Source organism: Pipra filicauda, unplaced genomic scaffold (genome assembly GCF_003945595.2).
Source record: "Pipra filicauda isolate LSUMZ 115617 unplaced genomic scaffold, ASM394559v2 scaffold781_size139286_pilon, whole genome shotgun sequence".
Classification (NCBI taxonomy): Eukaryota; Metazoa; Chordata; class Aves; order Passeriformes; family Pipridae; genus Pipra; species Pipra filicauda.
The window spans coordinates 24,252-42,030 of record NW_024104955.1 but is presented as its reverse complement, the minus strand read 5'-3'; the positions used below and the strand labels follow the sequence as shown (position 1 = coordinate 42,030).

At 68.1% G+C, this 17,779-nt stretch overlaps 4 protein-coding genes across 4 annotated transcripts; 1 reads left to right on the top strand and 3 right to left on the bottom strand.

The window, feature by feature from the left end:
• Positions 1-732: 732 nt before the first annotated feature.
• GTPBP3 (GTP binding protein 3, mitochondrial) lies at positions 733-3,985 on the top strand. The gene is made up of 9 exons (XM_027730973.2): positions 733-770; positions 1,208-1,449; positions 1,725-1,811; positions 2,042-2,244; positions 2,342-2,414; positions 2,775-2,918; positions 3,034-3,199; positions 3,300-3,578; positions 3,666-3,985. Exons 1-9 carry the CDS (start codon positions 733-735, stop codon positions 3,895-3,897), a joined length of 1,464 nt encoding a protein of 487 aa, XP_027586774.1. The 3' UTR covers positions 3,898-3,985.
• Positions 3,986-5,110: 1,125 nt separating this feature from the next.
• On the bottom strand, positions 5,111-7,980 carry LOC113993114 (plasmalemma vesicle associated protein). Its single transcript, XM_027730998.2, has 5 exons — positions 7,603-7,980; positions 6,961-7,039; positions 6,186-6,778; positions 5,564-5,687; positions 5,111-5,474 (listed from the first exon to the last, which is right to left on the bottom strand). Exons 1-5 carry the CDS (start codon positions 7,978-7,980, stop codon positions 5,395-5,397), a joined length of 1,254 nt encoding a protein of 417 aa, XP_027586799.1. The 3' UTR covers positions 5,111-5,394.
• Positions 7,981-10,733: 2,753 nt separating this feature from the next.
• LOC120324946 (coiled-coil domain-containing protein 177-like) lies at positions 10,734-13,147 on the bottom strand. The gene is made up of 5 exons (XM_039389886.1): positions 12,839-13,147; positions 11,624-11,720; positions 11,346-11,478; positions 11,085-11,165; positions 10,734-10,770 (listed from the first exon to the last, which is right to left on the bottom strand). The coding sequence occupies exons 1-5, from the start codon at positions 13,145-13,147 to the stop codon at positions 10,761-10,763; spliced, it is 630 nt and encodes a 209-aa protein (XP_039245820.1). The 3' UTR covers positions 10,734-10,760.
• A 308-nt stretch (positions 13,148-13,455) lies between these two features.
• Positions 13,456-14,978, bottom strand: LOC113993138 (myosin-2 heavy chain, non muscle-like). The gene is made up of 4 exons (XM_027731046.2): positions 14,655-14,978; positions 14,480-14,543; positions 14,076-14,145; positions 13,456-14,006 (listed from the first exon to the last, which is right to left on the bottom strand). The coding sequence occupies exons 1-4, from the start codon at positions 14,904-14,906 to the stop codon at positions 13,859-13,861; spliced, it is 534 nt and encodes a 177-aa protein (XP_027586847.1). The 5' UTR covers positions 14,907-14,978; the 3' UTR covers positions 13,456-13,858.
• Between the last annotated feature and the right edge of the window lie 2,801 nt (positions 14,979-17,779).

Here is a 17,779-nt window from a genome sequence, read left to right as displayed (position 1 = left end):
TTTGTGGGGACCCCCCACCCCGCAACCCAGGGGTCAGTCCCGACCCCCCCGCGGGGATGAGACCCCCCCCCCCGGATGGAGCAGGGGTTCCCCGGGGGATGAGCAGCTCCGGCTTGGCTCGGTGCGGAGCCGGGGCTCAGCCCCTCGGGGTGCGGGGGGTGCCAAGCGCAGGGACCCCCTCTAGGGTGGGCAGGGGTCCCCCAAAACCTCCAGGTGCTCCAGAACAGCTTGTGTCGGGGTGGGGGCAAAGGGACCTCCCCCGACAGGCACGGGGACACCAGTGGGTGCAGAGGAAAGGGACGGACGGGGCAGGGGTGGGCTCCGCCATGGCGGGGGGGGGTCACCCCAATTCTCGGGACACGGGCACCCCCACAGCTCAGGGTCGTGCGGAGCTGGGGGTTATTTTTAGGGTACAGCCGTGGCAAGGGGGGGGGTGGGTGGGTTCCAGCCCAGCATCCCCCCGGGAGCAGGGTGAGGACAGAGGGGGACGGCCCATGGGGGGCTGCGGGCGGGGACCCCCGGGCAGGGCCGCGCCCCGCGCCGGGCGGAACCGCCCGGGCCCCGCGGCTTCAGGCGGCGCAGCGCCATGGCCGCTTCCGGCCAATCAGAAACGCGACCGCAGCACTAAACCCGCCCTCCTGCGAGCGCTGACCAATGGGAATAGGCGAGGTGGGCGGGGCGAGGCGCCCGCGCTGAGGCCGGCGCGGGGTGAGGGCAGCGTGAGCCGCGCTCATGGCGCTGCCCAGGGCGCTGAGGGCGGCGGGGGGCAGGTGGGGGCACCCCGGGGCTAAACGGGGGGGTCCCGGGGAGGGGGCGAATACCCTGCGGGGGGAGGGACACTTTGGGGAGGGGGCGCACGGGAAGGGGTGTGCGTGGGGGTAGGGCTGCCCTGGTGTGGAGGGGGGTGCAGGGGGAGGGGGGTACCTGGGGAGGGGGTTCACGGGGAGGGGGAGTACAAGGGGAGAGGATGCTTTTGGGGAGGGGATGCATCTGAGGAGGGGGAGTACCCGGGGAGGGGGTGCCCCTGGGGAGAGGGTTCACCCAGGGAAGGGGTGCCCTTTGTGTGGGGGTGACCCTGGGGAGGGAGTGACTCTGGGGAGGGGGTGCACGGGCGGGGGTCCTTTGGGGTGGCTGAGGGGGGCTGCGCACCCCCTGCACCCTCTGTGCCCCTCCGGGGGTGTGGATAAGGACCCCCCGCCCTTCCCAGGTGGGCGCGGTGCCTCAGCTCCTCGGCGGGGGTGGGGGGGGACACCATCTTCGCCCTGTCCTCGGCCCCCGGGCGCTGCGGGGTCGCCGTTATCCGCGCCAGCGGCCCGGGCAGCCGGGGGGCCCTGCAGACCCTCACCGGGACCCCCAAGCTGCCCCCGCCCCGCGTCCTGGCCCTGCGGCGCATCCGCGACCCCGACACCGCCGAGACCCTCGACCGCGGGCTCGTCGTCTGGTTCCCAGGTGGGGTGGGTGGGCTGGGGCTCGGGAGGGGTCTTCGGGGCTTGGTTGGGGGGGTCTCGGTGACTGCCACAGCCCCCTCGCCTGGGGGGACCCCTCGGGGGTGGCCCTGGGTCACCGCTGGCCCCTCTGCACTGATCCTGTAGAGCTGCTACTGGGGGGTCCCTCCTGAGCCCCCCCGAGCTCCTATGGGGTCGAAATGTGCCTGTTCCCACGGGAAGGATGTGCCGGGTCCGGGGGGCTCAGCTGGTGCCCACCCAGGCCGTGTGTCCCCGCAGGACCCCGGAGCTTCACCGGGGAGGACTGTGCTGAGCTGCACGTGCACGGGGGGCCTGCTGTGGTCAGCGGGGTGCTGCGGGCACTGGGTGAGCCATCCTTGGCCCTGCATCCCTCCTGCCCCTCTCCCGTCACATCCTGCCCCTCTCCCATCAGATCCTGCCCCTCAGGGTGCTGAGGGTGCTGGATGAGCCTCCCCCCATCCTTCCTACCCCCTTCCCCTTGTATCCTGCCCCTCGGGGTGCTGGGTGAGCCCCCCGCACCCCTCTTTCCCCCCCCTCGGGGTGCTGTGGGCGGGGGCTCACGGGGGGGCTCTCAGGGCGCCTCCCGGGGCTCCGTCCCGCCGATCCCGGGGAGTTCACGCTCCGAGCGTTCCGCCGGGGGAAGCTGGATCTGACGGCGGCCGAGGGCCTGGGGGACCTGATCCGGGCGGAGACGGAGGCGCAGCGGCGGCAGGCGCTGAGGCAGATGGAGGGCGAGCTGGGCCAGCTCTACCAGCGCTGGAGCGACACCCTCACCCAGGTCAGGGCCGCCCCGGCCTCGGCTCCGGCCGCTGGTCCCTCCTCTGCGGCCCGGGGACACAGCGGGGTGTCCCCCTGACCCCCCTCCCGCCTCCCAGGCGCTCGCCCACCTCGAAGCCTACATCGACTTCAGCGAGGACGACAACGTGGAGGAGGAGGTTTTGTCCCGAGGTGAGGGGGGGGTGCTGGGGCTGGGGGGGTGCTGGGACACCCTGTCCCCACTGTCCCCCCCCTGCCACGTCCCCTGTGCCCGCAGTGACTGGGGGGGGTGCTGGGACACCCTGTCCCCGCTGTCCCCCCCTGCCACATCCCCTGTGCCCGCAGTGACTGGGGGGGGTGCTGGGACACCCTGTCCCCGCTGTCCCCCCCCTGCCACGTCCCCTGTGCCCGCAGTGGTTGGGGGGGGTGCTGGGACACCCCATCCCCGCTGTCCCCCCCCTGCCACGTCCCCTGTGCCCGCAGTGGTTGGGGGGGGTGCTGGGACACCCCATCCCTGCTGTCCCCCCCCCGCCATGTCCCCTGTGCCCGCAGTGGATGGCGCCGTGCGGGCGCTGGAGCGGGAGATCGGGGCCCACCTGCGGGACGGGCGCCGGGGGGAGCTGCTGCGGGGGGGGGTCCGCGCCGTCATCGCCGGGCCCCCCAACGTGGGCAAGAGCAGCCTCCTCAACCTGCTGTGTGAGTGAGGGGGGCACGGGCTGGGGGCAGGGGGGCCGCTCCCGGCTGGGAAGGGGCTCCCCAGATTCAGCCGGGAATCACCCCCCGCGTGCCGGGTGTGTGTGTCCCCCCCCAGGCCAGCGCCCGGCCGCCATCGTGTCACCGGTGGCGGGGACGACGCGGGACGTGGTGGAGGTGGCCCTGGACATCGGGGGGTACCCGCTGGTGCTCAGCGACACGGCCGGGCTGCGCGAGACCACCGACCTGGTGGAGCGGGAGGGGGTCGCCCGCGCGCGGGACCGGTGAGGCCGGGGGGGCTGCACTGGGGAGGTCACTGACCACCGTGGGCCGGCTGGGAGGGGGCGGTTGGTGGCCCCCTGCCTTACCCCCTGTCCCCCCCAGGCTGTGCCAGGCCGACCTGGTGCTGGCCGTGCTGGATGCCAGCGCGGTGCCCCCCGAGCCGGCGGGGCTGGGGGCTGCGCTGGGGGCCCTGCAGCCCCCCCCCGGCACCCCCTGCGTCCTGGTGCTCAACAAAGCCGACCTGCTGCGGGGGGACGGGGGTCCCCTGCGCCACGGCTGCGCCCAGAGACCCCCCCTGCCCCCCACCACCCTCCTCTCCTGCAAGACGGGCGAGGGGCTCGAACAACTCCTGGAGCTGCTGGCGCGGGAGCTGGCGCGGCTGTGAGTGCTCAGTGCAGGCATGGTGGGGCCACCAACACCCGTCCCGGCTCCGGGGGTGCTCCAGGCTGGCTTCTCGCCCTTTCCCAGGTGCGGGGACCCCCTGTGCGGCTCTCCCAGCCTGACCCAGAGCCGGCACAGCCGGCACCTGGGGGGCTGCGCGGCGGCGCTGGCGCGGTTCGGGCGGGAGCGCCCGCGGGACCTGGCGCTGGCGGCCGAGCAGCTGCGGCTGGCGCGGCGGGAGCTGGGCCGGATCACCGGCCACGTGGGCGCCGAGGACGTCCTGGACATCATCTTCAGGGATTTCTGCGTGGGGAAGTGAGGGATGCGCCGGGGGGTCCCCCCTCGCCGCGCCGGGGGCCGCGGGCAGGGAGCGCCGGCTCCCTGTGCCGGGATTAAACCGTGGTGCCTTCGGTGGCTCTGGTGTCTGTCCCCTCCCTCCTTCCCAGGCTGAGCTCCTGTGTTTTCCTGGCTCGGGGGGGGGAGCGTGTCCCGAGCCCCAGACATGGGAAAAAACCACTGGGAGAGGCCCCGTTTCCTGGCCAGGAGGACAAACAAGGAGCTGGAGCGGCTGGAAGGGAAAAGCCACCCCGGGCGTCCCCCTTGGGGTGTCCCCCTCCCCACCACGGCATGTGAGGGGCTCAGCATCCTGGTGGGTCCATCCCTGTGCCCCAAGTGCGCTCCCAGCCCCAGGGATGCAGCGTGGGGGGCTTGGGACCCCTGGGATACAACCCCAAGCCATGGGATAAAGCCCAAGCCATAGGAGACGTGGGATCACCCCCAGCCCTTGCACCCACTTGGCAGCTGTGGGCTCTGCCACCCCACGGGTGGGTGCTCCATGGGGACCACTCACTCTGCCACCCCCCAGCTGGGACTCCCAGGCTCTGGAAGCTTCTGGGGCTCCGAGATTATTTATAGTGAAGCTCCAGGAAATCCTCTGGCAGTGAGAGAGTCCCCCCAGACCCCCGGCTGAGCTGTGTGGGGGCAGCTGGGACAGCAAGGGACCCCCTCTGTGACCCTGATCCCATCCCACCCTGGCACCAGCACTTCCAAGGGCTGGGCAGGGATGGGGGCACCCGGTGACATCCCCATCCCGGGGGTGGGGGGGGCAACAGGAGCACGTGGCCACCGTTATCCCGGGATGGATGTGGCTCGGGGGGCCCGAGTGGGACCTGGGGGACACGGATGTGACCTGGGGATGGGAGAGGGGTCGGGAAGGGGATGGGGGCCGAGCGGGAGCCCTACGTGCCGCCGAGGTGCTGGCAGGGCTTGCCTGGCGTGCGGGCAGCCCGGCGAGGCAGGAAAAGCTCTTTCCACAGGAAGGAGCGGGAAGCGCGGCCGTAAATCCCGGAGTGACGGGCGGTGATTAATCACCGCGCTCCGAGGGGGCTCGGCGGCCAAGGACGCCCCGGGCCCTCGCCCTCCGGCACTTCCCACCCCGCAGGGACCCCGCGTGAAGCCGGGACTGGATGTTCCTGCTCCCCATCCCGGCCGTGGCCTCCGCGCCCTCCACGGAGAATCCAAGCACACGTGCGGCGAGTTGTGCCGGCGCTCAGGGCCGGCGGAATTCCAGCCAAGCTCAGGGATACATGTTGAGAGGGACACACGGGGGGGCTCGGGGAGGGGGGGGATGAGGGGAGGGTGGTCCTGGCTGCTGGCTCCCGGTCGGGGTTTGCCGTCCGTGCTGTGGGAAGCACCTCCTGGGCTTGTCCTGGAGCACCTCGTCGGAGCGTCCCGTGCGCTGCTCGGCCCTTACCCTCCGTGGAGGGGGCAGGGTCAGCACCCCCTGCCTGGGGGGGGGTCCTGTGCCAGGCCCCCCTCACCCGGAGTTCTTCAGGGTGGCCGTGTGCTGCTCGAACATCTTCAGCATCCGCTGCAGCTCCTCCATGTTCGCCTTGCCTGGAGGGGGGGGAGTGGAGCTGAGCCCGGCCGGGCACCCGGGGGGCTCCCAGCCCCACACAGAGGCCCCCCCAAGGCCAAGGACTCACCTATGTTGCCGAAGACCCCCTGGTTCTTCAGATAATCCGCGTAGTAGCCCGTGCTGGGGAAGGGCCCCGAGCGCCCGGTGCCCCCCGGCCCCCGCGAGCCGGGCACGTCGAAGAAGGGGTTCATCTGTGGGGGAGAGGGGGCACCGGCGGGGGGGCAACGGTCAGCACTGGTCAGTGGTGTCAGCACCGGTCAGTGGTGTCAGCACTGGTCAGTGGTGCCAGCACTGGCACTGGTTGGCACCGGTCAGTGGTGGCACCGCTCAGGGCCAGGCACTGGTCAGTGGTGGCACCGCCCAGCAGGGAAAAACCACGTGCAAAGAAAACCCTCGGGTGAGGATAAAACCCATGAGTGAGGATAAAACCCACAGTGGAGGATAAAACCCACGGTGGAGGATAAAACCCTTGGGTGAGGATAAAACCCACAGTGAGGATAAAACCCACGGTAAGGATAAAACCCACGTTCAAGGTGCACTTGCAGAGGTGCCTGTGCCAGACGAGCCGCACGTGCCCAACCCAGCAGTGCCACCCTGATGCCGTCTCCCGCCCATTCCCATGTGTCCCCGGTGTGCCCGTGGGGTGTCCCCGTGCCCCCCCGTGCCCCCTCACACCCCCAGCCCCTCACCTGGGTGCCCATACAGAAGTTGAGCTGCTTCTGCAGCGACTCCGCCTGCGCCGCCGCCTCCCTCCTCTTGTCCTCCAGCTCCTTGGCCTGCCGCTCCTTGTCCTCCTGCAGCCTCTTCCTCTCCTCCTGCCCGTCCCTCACCTGCTTCTCCACGGCCTGGAGGCGCTGCCGGAGCTCCTGCAGCTGCCTGCTGGAGCCGAGGCGACACTGCTCCACGCTCACCTCGCAGGTGCTCCTCCTGACGTACATGGTGTCCCGGTCCTGCTGCCAGCGGAACAGCCCCTCGGCGTCCTCCCGGAGCTGCTGCAGCTTGTTCTCGGCCTCGCTGCAGCGGTACTGCTTCACCAGGCCCGCCACCCGCTGCAGGTTCTCGTTGATGTCGTTCTTCAGGGTCCTGCTCTCGTGTCTCAGCAGCTCCAGCTCGGTTTTGGTGAAGTCCCAGCTGGTCCTGTTGGTCCTCAGGTCCTCCTGGCACCTCTCGTGCTCCTGGCTGGTTTTGGCCAGCGTGGTTTGCGTTTTCTGGTAGTTTTCCTGCAGCTCCTTCTTGGACAAGGTGATCTGGTCCAGCTGCCTCTGCAGCTGCAGCTTGTCGGCTGCGCGGGGAGCGGGGACGGGGTGGGTGTCCCCCAGTGCCACCCCCTGTCCCAGCGTGACACCCCTGCCTGCAGCAGGGATGGGGAAGGGCTTCCCCTGCCCGGGTCCCTGGGGGGTGCTGGGGGTCCCCAGGAGGGTGGGAAGGCGATACCTGGGATTTGGGGACGGGGGTCTCTCTTACCGTTGCACGAGGTGTTGATGAGGCTGGTGGTAATTTGGCACTCGGCCAACTTCATCTTGATGTACATGAACTCCTGCAGCTGAGGGGGGGGAGGAAGAGGAGGAAGAGGAGGGTCAGAGCATCCTGCAAGGACCCCCCCCACACACACCCCGGCATCAGCTCGTGGGCACTGGGAGAGCACCGGGGGCTGGGGAGGAGGAAGAGGAGGAAAAGGATGGGAGGGGGGTCAGAGCATCCCACAAAGACATCCCTGAGGTATCACCTCATCCCTCTGGACACTGGTGAGAGCATCGGGGACGGGACAGGGACAGGGACAGGGACAGGGACAGGGACAGGGACAGGGAGAGGAGGGGGGGTCAGAGCATCAGGGACCCCCTGGCAGCACATCGTGGGCGCTGTGAGAGCACCGGAGGCTTAAGAGGATGACGATGATGACAATGAGGAGGAGGAGGAGGAGGGGGACTGTGGGATTGGAACCCCCGTGGCCAACCCCTCTCCAGGACACCGGGGCTGAGACCCCCGGGGCTGGGCGGGGGGGGCACATCAGCATCCCCACCCGGCTCTGCCCCCGGCCCCTCTCCCCCAGTCCTGTCACGACGAGGTCCCAGCACCCACGGGCGCATCCCCCTGCCCTGCCCTCACCTGGGGGAGGTTGTTGGTGCTCTGGGTGCTGTTACACTTGTCCAGCTCCCGCTGGACCTTGGAGACGAGGCCCTGCAGCTTGTCCTTGTCCTTGAGGGTGGCGTTGAGGGCGCGGGTGAGGTTCATGTTCCTGGTGCCCAGGGTGATGATCTTGTTGTAGCGGTCCTGCAGCTGCTCCTCCAGCAGCCGGAGGTGGGTGTCGGTGCCCGCCTGCGCGTTCCCGTACACCATGAACAGCACCAGCCCCAGGATGATGAGGAACTGGATGAGGGAGGTGAAGAGGAAGATGTACTTCATGTAAAACCCGCAGTCCCGCTTGGCCATCGGCTCCTTGGCCTCCAGACCGAACTTGGCCATGGCGAAGCTGCCCTTCTCCATCCCGCCGGCGCTGTGAGAGCCCCACCCCGCGGGACCCCCTTTGAGCGGGGCCGGCCGGGGGGCGGGGCCGGCCCCGACGCCGTGTTTATATCCCTGGATTTAATGTTTCCTTCTGCTGGGCTCCTTCCTGCCGTGCCGGATGCCTCGGACCCGCCGGGTTATCACGGTGCAGCTTCTGTTGGCGGCGGGACTATTGTTCCTGGATGGGGGGGGGAAGGCTGGGACCCTCCTCCCCCTGCCCCGTGCTGGTGCCCGGCGCTCTCCCAGGAGTGTCTCCCATCCCAAAATAACCCCCTAACACTGAGAATTCCGGGGAATGAGCCCCCGGGGCCAGGCAGGGTGGGCTGTGTCCGCTGGTGGGGTGATGGAGGGGATCCCACTGTCTGCACCGGGCACCCCAGGGTGGTCCTGGCACCCCACCCTGGCGGTGGGACGGTGGCACGTGTGTGCCCACCGGGTGGGTGGCACTCAGGGGTGATGCTCCACGTCCCTTGCGGGGATGGGGAAGGGTGTGGTCAGGTCCTGGCTGGCGGGTGGGGTGGCACCAGGCTCGGTGGGTGATGTGGGGCCATGGGGTGAGCCCCGAGCTCGGGGACGGGCTGGGGACATGGAGGGGGCTCAGTGCAGGGACAAGGGGTGACATCAGGTGCGGGCAGCACCACGGGGTGGCTGGGGAGGGACAGGGGATGCTGCCCCTTTGCCCCTCATGGCCAGTGACCACAGACACGCTCTGGGGGTGTCCGGGTCCTGACCACGGCCATTGTCACCCTGTCCCCGCCCCGTGGGAGCCCTGGGCTGCAGGCCCAGCTCCCCCAGCTCTGGGGGTGCCAGACCCCCCCCCCGGCCATTGTCATCCCGTCCCCATCCCGCGGGAGCTGCCGTGGAGGGTCCGGCTGTGCCCGGGACCCCCCCCATCCCCGCAGGATGCCCAGCCCGGGCCGGGGGGGCTGCGGGGGGGCCGAGGTGTGGGGCCCCGCCGGGCGCTGACCCCGAGCCGTTGGCTGTTTCCTGCCCTCTGGCTGCGCCGCGTTCCCTGGGGACCGGGAAGTGTCTGCGATGGCCGGGATGGTGTCGCTCCCGAATCCATTCTCAGCTACTGCCGTTTCCTTCCTGAGCCGCAAATAACGCTGAGTCACCCCCGGGCCCCCCCGGCCCCCCCGGCCCTGCCATGGGGACACTGCCGGACCCCCATCCCCGCCTGGCAGGGACCCCTCAGGCCCGTGGCTCTGCCCTTGGGATGCTCCCTCTGAGAGCCCATTCCCATTCCCTGCAGCCTCCCGGGGTCACCAGGGATCCCGATGGGGATCTGGCCCCCCCAGACCCCACCTCTGTCCCAATCCCCCAATTAAGCCCCCAATTAGCCCCCCACTGTAATTAGTTCTTCCCATGCCGATGGTTGGACCATGGGAATGTTGTTCCCAATTCCCCTTCCCATCTTAAATCTCTGCTGGGCCGGGGGGGCTCCGCTCCGGGACCACTGGATTTGGGGTGTGGGAATGGGGTTTGTCCCCCCACCCCATCCCAGAGAACCCCATCCTGGCTGGAAGTGCCTCACCAGGACACTTTCACCTGGGAAGTCCCTGCCAGCCCCTTCTCCATCCCCTCCCGAGTTGGGGCAGTGGGGGCACGGGGGGGTCCCCCCACGGGCAGTGGGGAGGGCAGGGCAGATCCTGCCTGCCCTTTGCACAGGATACTGCGGCAGGAAAATCCAGCTTTCCTGGAAACCTTCAAAGTGGATCTGAGGGTGCTGGGAAGTGAGAGCAAAGCAGCAGCAGCAGCTCCTGGTCCTTGTCCTCCCGCCCCTGCCTTGGCTCAGTGTCCCCCCAAGCACCCCGGGGAGTTTTGGGGTCCCTGGCAGAGCCGGGTCCTGCCCTGGGCAGGTGGTGGGAGAGGCTGGAGAAAACCCTGGAGTGAGAAGTCCCCTTTGGGGGGGACGGTTGGGTTTGGGGACACACGGTTGGATTTGGGGGGCCAACTGGGCTTGGGGGGGCCAGTTGGGCTCTTGGGAAGAGGGGGACAGCGGGGCTGGTGGCACAGGGAGACATCCTGGAGAGCAGCACAGCCTTTATTGCCCAAACACCTTCCCAGTGGTCCCAGTTTCTGGAGTGTTAACGCCCAGAGCTGATCCCAGAGCAGCTCCGAGCAGCCAGGGGGGAAACTGTCCCCGGGATGAGCTCAAACTGCCCGAGGGCTGGAGAAGGGACCCCTCTGTCCTGCTGCCAGGCTGCTGAGCTGGGACTGGGACACGGCAGGGTCGGGACACGCGGCGGCATCGGGACAGGAGACAGGATCGAGACACGGTGGGAGCAGGACACAGCAGGATTGGGATACACGATGGAACTGGGACATGGTGGGATCGGGACACAGCAGGATTGGGATACACGATGGAATTGGGACATGGTGGGATTGGGACACAGCAGGATTGGGATACACGATGGAATTGGGACATGATGGGATTGGGACACAGCAGGATTGGGATACACGATGGAATTGGGACATGGTGGGATTGGGACACAGCAGGATTGGGATACACGATGGAATTGGGACACGCAGTAGGATCAGAACACATGGTGGGATCAGGACACACGGCAGGATTGGGACACAGTGGGATTGGGACACATGGTGGGATCAGGACTCACGGTGGGATTGGGACACGTGTCCCACCAGCACCATTCCAGCATCCCCAGCTCCGGAGCCGGGGCTGAGCCCCTCCCGGCCCCACAGTGGTGGGACTGGGAATGCTGGGCTTAGTGGGGAGGGGCCCGGGGGGCTGCGGGGCTTCAACCTTTCCTGCAAAAGAGGAGGGACAGGGAGTGAGTCCCCACACGGCACCGGGTGCCGCTCCCCGGGGGACACCGGTGGCAATGGCACATGTGGCTGTGCCAGTGAAACCCCCCAGCCCCGGGCTGTGCCCCCTCCCCGAACTGTGTCCCCTCCCTGGGCTGTGTCCCCTCCCTGATCTGTGTCCCCTCCCGGGCTGTGCCCCCTCCCCGGGCTGTGCTCCCTCCCCGGGCTGTGCCCCCTCCCCGGATGTCCTCCCTCCCCGGGCTGTCCCCCCTGCCCGGGTTGTCCCCTCTACCCTCCCCGTGTCCCCACAGCGGTACCGGGACGGGGGGCACCTTCTCCCGGTCGGTCGGTCCCTCCCGCGCCGCCGCAGCGCCTCGAGCTCCGCCGCGTAATCCCGTCTGCGGGGAGAGCGGAGCCGCGTGTGGGGGTCCCCCTGTGCCGGGGTGGGGGGCCGGGGGTCCCCACGGGGAGGGAGGGACAGGGCAGGGTGTCACAGGGGCTGGGTGGGGGGTGGCTGGTTTTGGGGGGGGGTGGATTCTCTGGGGGTGCCCGCGCCGTGGAGGGGGACAAGGACCTACAGGGTGTCCTGGAGCTCTCTCTGGCGGCCCTCGCAGCGCTCCCCGCGCTCCCGCAGCGCCCGCTGCTGCTCCAGCGCCTCCTCCAGCCGCCGCCGCAGCCCCCGCGCCAGCTCCGCGCCCCGCGCCACCTCCTCTGGGGGACAGCGGCGACAGCGGGGTCACCCCAAGCCCCGACACCCCAAAATCACAGTGCCCTCCCCCGTCGGGCATCGCCCCAAACCCGGCTGGGGGGGCCCCGGGTGGGCTCCTCGTGCGGGGTGACGGAGGACAGAGCTCACCTTGCAGGGCCGCCTTGTCCCCGGCCAGCTCCGCCCGCTCGCGCCGCAGGGCCACCACCTCGTCCCCCAGCGCGGTGACATTGGCCTCCAGCCTGGCCTGGGGGCAGGGGACACGTGGGGACGGCGCTGGGCAGTGTCCCCCCAGCTCTTTGCCCTCCTCCTCCTCCTCACTGACACCCCCTGTCCCCAGGCTGTCCCCAGGCTCCTGCTGGCCTCGGGGCCCATCTTATTCCTCCAAGGGGTAGGGACATGTATTTCATGGATCTGGGGGAAATCCCTCTTCCCTGAAGGGATGGCCCAGGCTGAGTGTGGGGAGGGTGCAGGAGCCCCAGGGCTGTCACAGACCCTCAGGTCACCCATGTCCCCAAGCTGCTCCAGGTGACCTTACATCCCCCTGTCCCCTTCCTCGAAGGGCCGAGGACATGGATTTGGGGAAAACCCCTCTTCCCCAGAGGGATGCTCAGCCTGGCGAGGCTGTGGGTTGTCACAGGAGCCCCAGGTCACCCGAGTGTGCCACGGGTGCCGTCCCTGGTGCCAGGGGGGGGACGTGGCTACCCAGGAGCCAGCACAGCCCTGCCCCGCTCCCGGCGCCAGCCCTGGGAAGCAGCAGCATTTTTCCAGCCTCTCAGGGCCATTGTTCAGCCGGATGAGCCCGAGAGGGGCGGCGGGACCCGGCTCTTCCTCCGGGCTGCGGCCGCGGCGCTGGGGCCGGGCCCTTTCCCAGCTGGAGCCACAGCTAAAAATACCTGGGAGGGGAGAACTGGGAGCCCAACGCCCGCTCCGGCCTCCGCTGCTGCTTCGGGATGGGGTAATTACACGTGTGGAGCAGCCTGGGCACGGCCAGGAATAGCCGGGAAGAGCTGACCCCGGCGGGGGGGCGGCAGGACGGAGCCACACCAGGGCACCGGGGGCACCCAGGGCTCCCTTTCTGGGGGGTCCGTGCAGGAACGTGCCCGTGCACCCCCAGCTCGTCATCCCAGTCACCCGCAGCATCCTTCCTGGGGCTGCTGGAGCTTCCCACGAGCCCGGCCGGAATTCCCCCAGGGATGAAGCATCACCCTGATCCAGCTGGGTGGGGGCTCCCCATGAGGAGGGAGGGGACAGGGCAGGGTGGTGGAGGGACAAGGGGTGTTACCCCCGTCCCCGTCCCGCGAGTCAAAGGTCCCCCAGACTCCCCCCTTGTCCCCATCCCTCCCCCCCAACCCCGGCACCTACCGCCCGCTCCCGGCAGTTCGCCAGGCTGGCATTGCCCTTCCTGCCGTCCCCGCGCGCCCGGGCCAGCTCCCTGCGCAGCGCCCGCTCCTCCCGCTCCAGCCGCGCTCGCTCCCGCTCCAGCTCCACCACGCGCTCCCCCAGCTCCCGGCTCTCGTTGGCCGCCCGCTCCCGGCACCCCCGCAGCTTGCCCACGGCCTCGGAGCGCCACACCATCACCGCCACCGCCACCGTCACCGCCGCCACCAGCACCAGCAGCGCCGCGCACAGCGCCAGCACCTTCAGCGTGGCCCTGGGCACCGCGGGGTCCATGCCCGGGGGGGACGCGGGGCCGCTCCGGCGGCGCCTGCCCGGGGCTGTGCCGGTGCCGCTCCCCGCGGGGCCGTAATTGCCGCGCGTGGGTTTTTTTTTTCCCACCGAACGCCGCCTCGGGCTGCGGTTTGGTCGCAGGTCACGGCCCAGAATAGACTCTGTTTGTGCTGGAAGAGGGGACGAGGCTCCGTCCCAGCTGCAGGGACGAGCTGGGACGTGCCCGGGGGGCCGGTGGGACGCCGAGGTTCCCGTCTGCCCCCGCCGGGTCGGGCTCTGGATCCCCGAGAAACGCAGCAGCAACAAAACGCTGGATTTGCACAGGTTTTATTGGAAGGCGGTTAAAAAGTGCTAAACTGTGGAGTAACCGTGGATCCTCGGCTCAGGGCAGGTCTCTGTCCCCTCCAGCCCGTGTCCCGTCCCCTCCCTCGCCCTGGGAGCAGCCCCCGGTGGCTGGACAGGAATCATCACCCCGGGATGTCCCCACGGGGGATTTGGCCAGAGCCGGTGGTGCCAGGGCAGGGCTGAGCAGGGGACAGGGCTGAGCAGGGGACAGGGCTGAGCAGGGGACAGGGCTGAGCAGGGGATGGGGCTGAGGGGGCTCCCTGAGCCCACTCCCACCCCCAGACCCCACCAGGCTGCCTGGGGACGGTCCCTCCTCCCCCCACACCAGGGGACAGGGAATCACCAGGCCCCTGTTCCCGCTGCTCCGGGTCACTTTCGGAGGAGTAACCCAAGGAGGAGGAGGAAAAAGAGGAAAGGCAGGAGGCCAGAGGGCTTGTCCCCGTTCCCAGAGGTCTGCTGGCTCCTCGTGTCCTGGAGCTGCTCCTGCAGGGCCTGGTTCTGCTGCTGGAGCTCCTCCCTGTCGGGGATGGGGACAGTGGGTGGCAGAGCAGGGGGCTGGGGGGGGTGAGGGGGGCGGGGGGCTCACCTGCGGCTCTGCTCCTGCTCCAGCTGCTCCTGCTGCCGGGAAACCTCCGTCCTGAGCTCCTTGTTCTCCTCTGAGGGGAGGGGACAGCAGGGGGGTCAGGGCACAGGGGGCAGGGTGGCCCAGGGGATGGGGAGCAGGATGGCACCGGGGACTGTGACCAGGGTGACCTGGGGGTGAGGATTGGGGTGTCCTGGGGGATGGGGATGAGGGTAGGCCAGAGGGTGTGGATCAGTGTCCCAGGGCATGAAGGTGACCCAGGAATGGGGACCAGGGGGCCCCAGGGCACAAGGGATCAGGCTGTACCAGGGCACAAGGGATCAGGCTGTACCAGGGGACAAGGACCAGGACACGGGGGTCAGGGTGTCCCAGGGGCTGCTGCTGCCCCCTCCCCACGCAGGACTCACCCTCCAGCCGGGTCACTTCAGCCAGCGCCTGCTTCAGCTCCGAGGCTTTCCCCTCCAGCACTCCCTGAGCAGGGGCAGAGGGAACGGCTGGAGAGCCCGGCTCAGGATCCCCCCTCACCAGCCAGTTCGGGGGTCCCGGGTCACCCTCACCCCCCACCGGCACCCCAACACCCACCAGCTCCTCCCTGCAGCCGTCCCGCTGCTCGCGGGCCTCCACGAGGGACCGATTGGTGACATCCAGCTCCTCCTCCAGCCGTGCCAGCCCCTCCGAGGCACCCCCGGCCCCCGCGCAGCCCCCGGCCGAGCGGCACAGCACGGTGGGCACCGTCACCGCCACCACCACCACGGCCACCCCCAGGGCCGCGGCCGCCACCGCCTTCCAGGGGCGCCGGGCCGGGGGCGGGGGGTGCGGCCGGGAGATCTCCATCCTGCCCCGTCCCGGAGCCGCCAAGGGAGACCTTGAGCTTTACCCCAAAATCGAGCGGTTTCGGTTTCCCCACCAGCGGGACTTTTTCCAGGAAATCACGTGCTTCCCGACCCCGCCGCACCGCGAGGGGTGACCCCGGGCTGGTTCTGCGGCACCGGGGCTGCTCCGGGCACCGGGGGGACCCCAAATCCGTGTCCCGGGAAGGGGGGCACGGCTGGGGGGGGTGTGGGTGCCGGTGCCACCCCACGGAGCTGCCGGGAGGGGATGACATGCCCCGCAGAGCAGGGTATCCCTTGGGGTGGGCGGGAAGGGGGACTGGGGGGTGTAAATAGGGGGGATGGGGTTTGGGGGATTAGGGGCGCGGGGCACTCAGGGAAAGGGGTGCCTGAGTTGTGGGGGATTAGGGGTACACGGGGTATGGGGGATTGGAGGGATGGGGTAATAGGGGGTATGGGCTACCTGGGATGGGGGGGATTAGGGGTACAGGGTACTCGGGGTATGGGATGTCTGGGGTATGGGGGGGTACCTGGAGTCTGGGGTGTCTGGGATAGGAGGAATAGGGGGCACGGGGTACCTGGGATAGGTATTGGGATATGGGGCAGTGAGGGTCCGGGGTACTTGGGGTGTGGGGCACCTGGAATGTGGGGTGTTTGGATTATGGAGAATTAGGGGTATGGGGTACCTGGAGTTTGGGGTGCCTGGGATATGGGGGATTAGGGGTACAGGGCACTTGGGATGTGGGGTACATGGAGTGTGAGGGATTAGGGATATGGGGCACCCAGAGAATGGGGGGTCTCGGGTACAGGGGATTAGGGGCAGAGGGTACCCGGGGTATGAGGGATTGGGGTGCTCAGGATATGGGACATCTGGGTCCAGAGGAATTGGGGTATAGAGATGGGATACCTGGGGGAGAAACCAGCTGGGATTTGGGGGTGCCTGGGCTGGGGGTCACCTCGGGTGTGGCCTGAGCGGGGTGACACAGATCCCAGAGCGCGGGCACGGGGCCCTGGCACGGGCAGCCCCATCCCGGGGATGCTCCGGGCTCATCCCGGCGCTCCGAGCCAGCGGCCACCTCCTCACCTTCCCCCCCCTCCCGGCGGCTCCCGAAATAGCTGCTCCACTTTTAGCAGTTTTTATTCTCCTGCTTCATGTGATAGAAAAAAGCGATGCCTGCGAAATGAGAAACACACCAAATATTTACCAAACTTCCAGGGTTTTTTTTCTTTTTTTTTTTTTTTTTTTTTTTTTTTTTTTTTTTTCATTCTTCTTTTCTCTTTTTTTGAGGCGGATTTTCGACATCTGGGGAATGAAAAGGCTCTGGCAGGTTCGGTGAACTGTCAGCGAAAAGGCTTTAAAGATGTTGTTATTATTATTTATGGGCTGGAGCCCGAGGGAGGAACCGGGGCCAAAGGGTTCAAAAATAGCTTAAAAAGCTGGGAAGGGATGTTTTTTCCAGAGCCGGCTCGTTTCGAATGGCAATATTGAGGTGCAAAGGGTTCGAAAAATATATTGAAAAACCAACTGGGAGAGGAATGTGCAGCAGCAAGGGCTGTCCCGCAGCCGGCGCACTGGAGCGCGGTCGTTCCCGTGGCATCGGGATCGCTTCGGAAAACAAGTGTTAGCGCTCCGGGCAGCCCCTCTCCTGCTTCCCGCCGCTCCCCCCGCCCAGATCCCCGCTCCTGCCGGCCCCTTTCCCGGGGGACACGCGGTGATTCCCCCCGGCGGCCCCGCTCCGGGAGCGGTTTGGGGTCCCGCGTTCCCCCTCTGTCCGTGTTTGGGGCCGGTGTTTTTTCCTGCTCCGGCAGGTTGTCCAGAGGGAATGCCGGGAGCGGAGCAGCGCCTCTTGGCCAGACGGCCTGGAATTCGGCAGCTGGATCGCGGCAGAGACGGGGAGCTGGCACCTCCCGTGTCCCCCCGTGACTGGAGGCACGGGGATGCTCCCAGTGCCCGGGGATGCTCCCGTTTGGGGTCCCTGGGGATGCTCTGGGTGCCCGGGGATGCTCCCATTTGGGTTGCCCAGGGATGCCTGAGTTTGGGATCCCCGGGAATGTTTCAGTTTGGGGTCCCTGGGGACGCTCTGGATACCTGGGGAAGCTCTGCTTTGGGGTCCCCAGGGATGCTCTGGTTTGGGGTTCCTGGGGATTCTCTGGATACCGGGCGATGTTCTGGTTTGGGGTCTCCTGGGATGTCCCATTTTAGGCCCCCTGGGGATGCTCTGGATCCCCAGGAATGTTCTGTTTTGGGGTCCCTTGGGACGCTCTGGATCTCCAGGGATGCTCCACTTCGGGGTCCCCAGGGATTCTCTGGTTTTGGGTCCCCGGGGATGCTCCTGTTCTGGATGGGGGATGGAGGAGCCCCCTCTGCACCCCCAGAGCTGGAACCCTGGGCAGGATGAGGCCCCTGAGCAGGAGCTGCTGCGCTGGATGAGGAGCAGAACAGGGAAGGGACTCACGGGGGCACATTTTGGGGGTCGGCAGCTCCACCCCCCCTGCTCAGCCCCCACCCCGTGGCTTGGTCCTGGGAGATGGGGGGGTACAGCCCCCCCGGACCCCTCGGAGGGGCTGAGAGGGGGGTCCCGGGCTGGCTCAGCTCCTCTGCTTCTCCCTTTCATCCCCTGCCTGCGCCTGATCCCTCTCAGCCTGAAACGTGGGTTTTTCTCCTATTTTGGGTCGGCTTTTCAGCTGCTTCCTTTTATTATTTTAATTTAGGCACTGTCATTATATTTTCCATTATTTCAAAGAAAAAAAAAAAAAAGAAAGAAAGAAAGAAAGGGAAGCAGGCAGCAGCTTCCCAAGGTGCTTTCCAGCTCCGAGCAGCTTTTGTTCCCGGCCAGAGCCAGGACGTGCTCGAGGGGCACAGCGTGGTGGAACCCC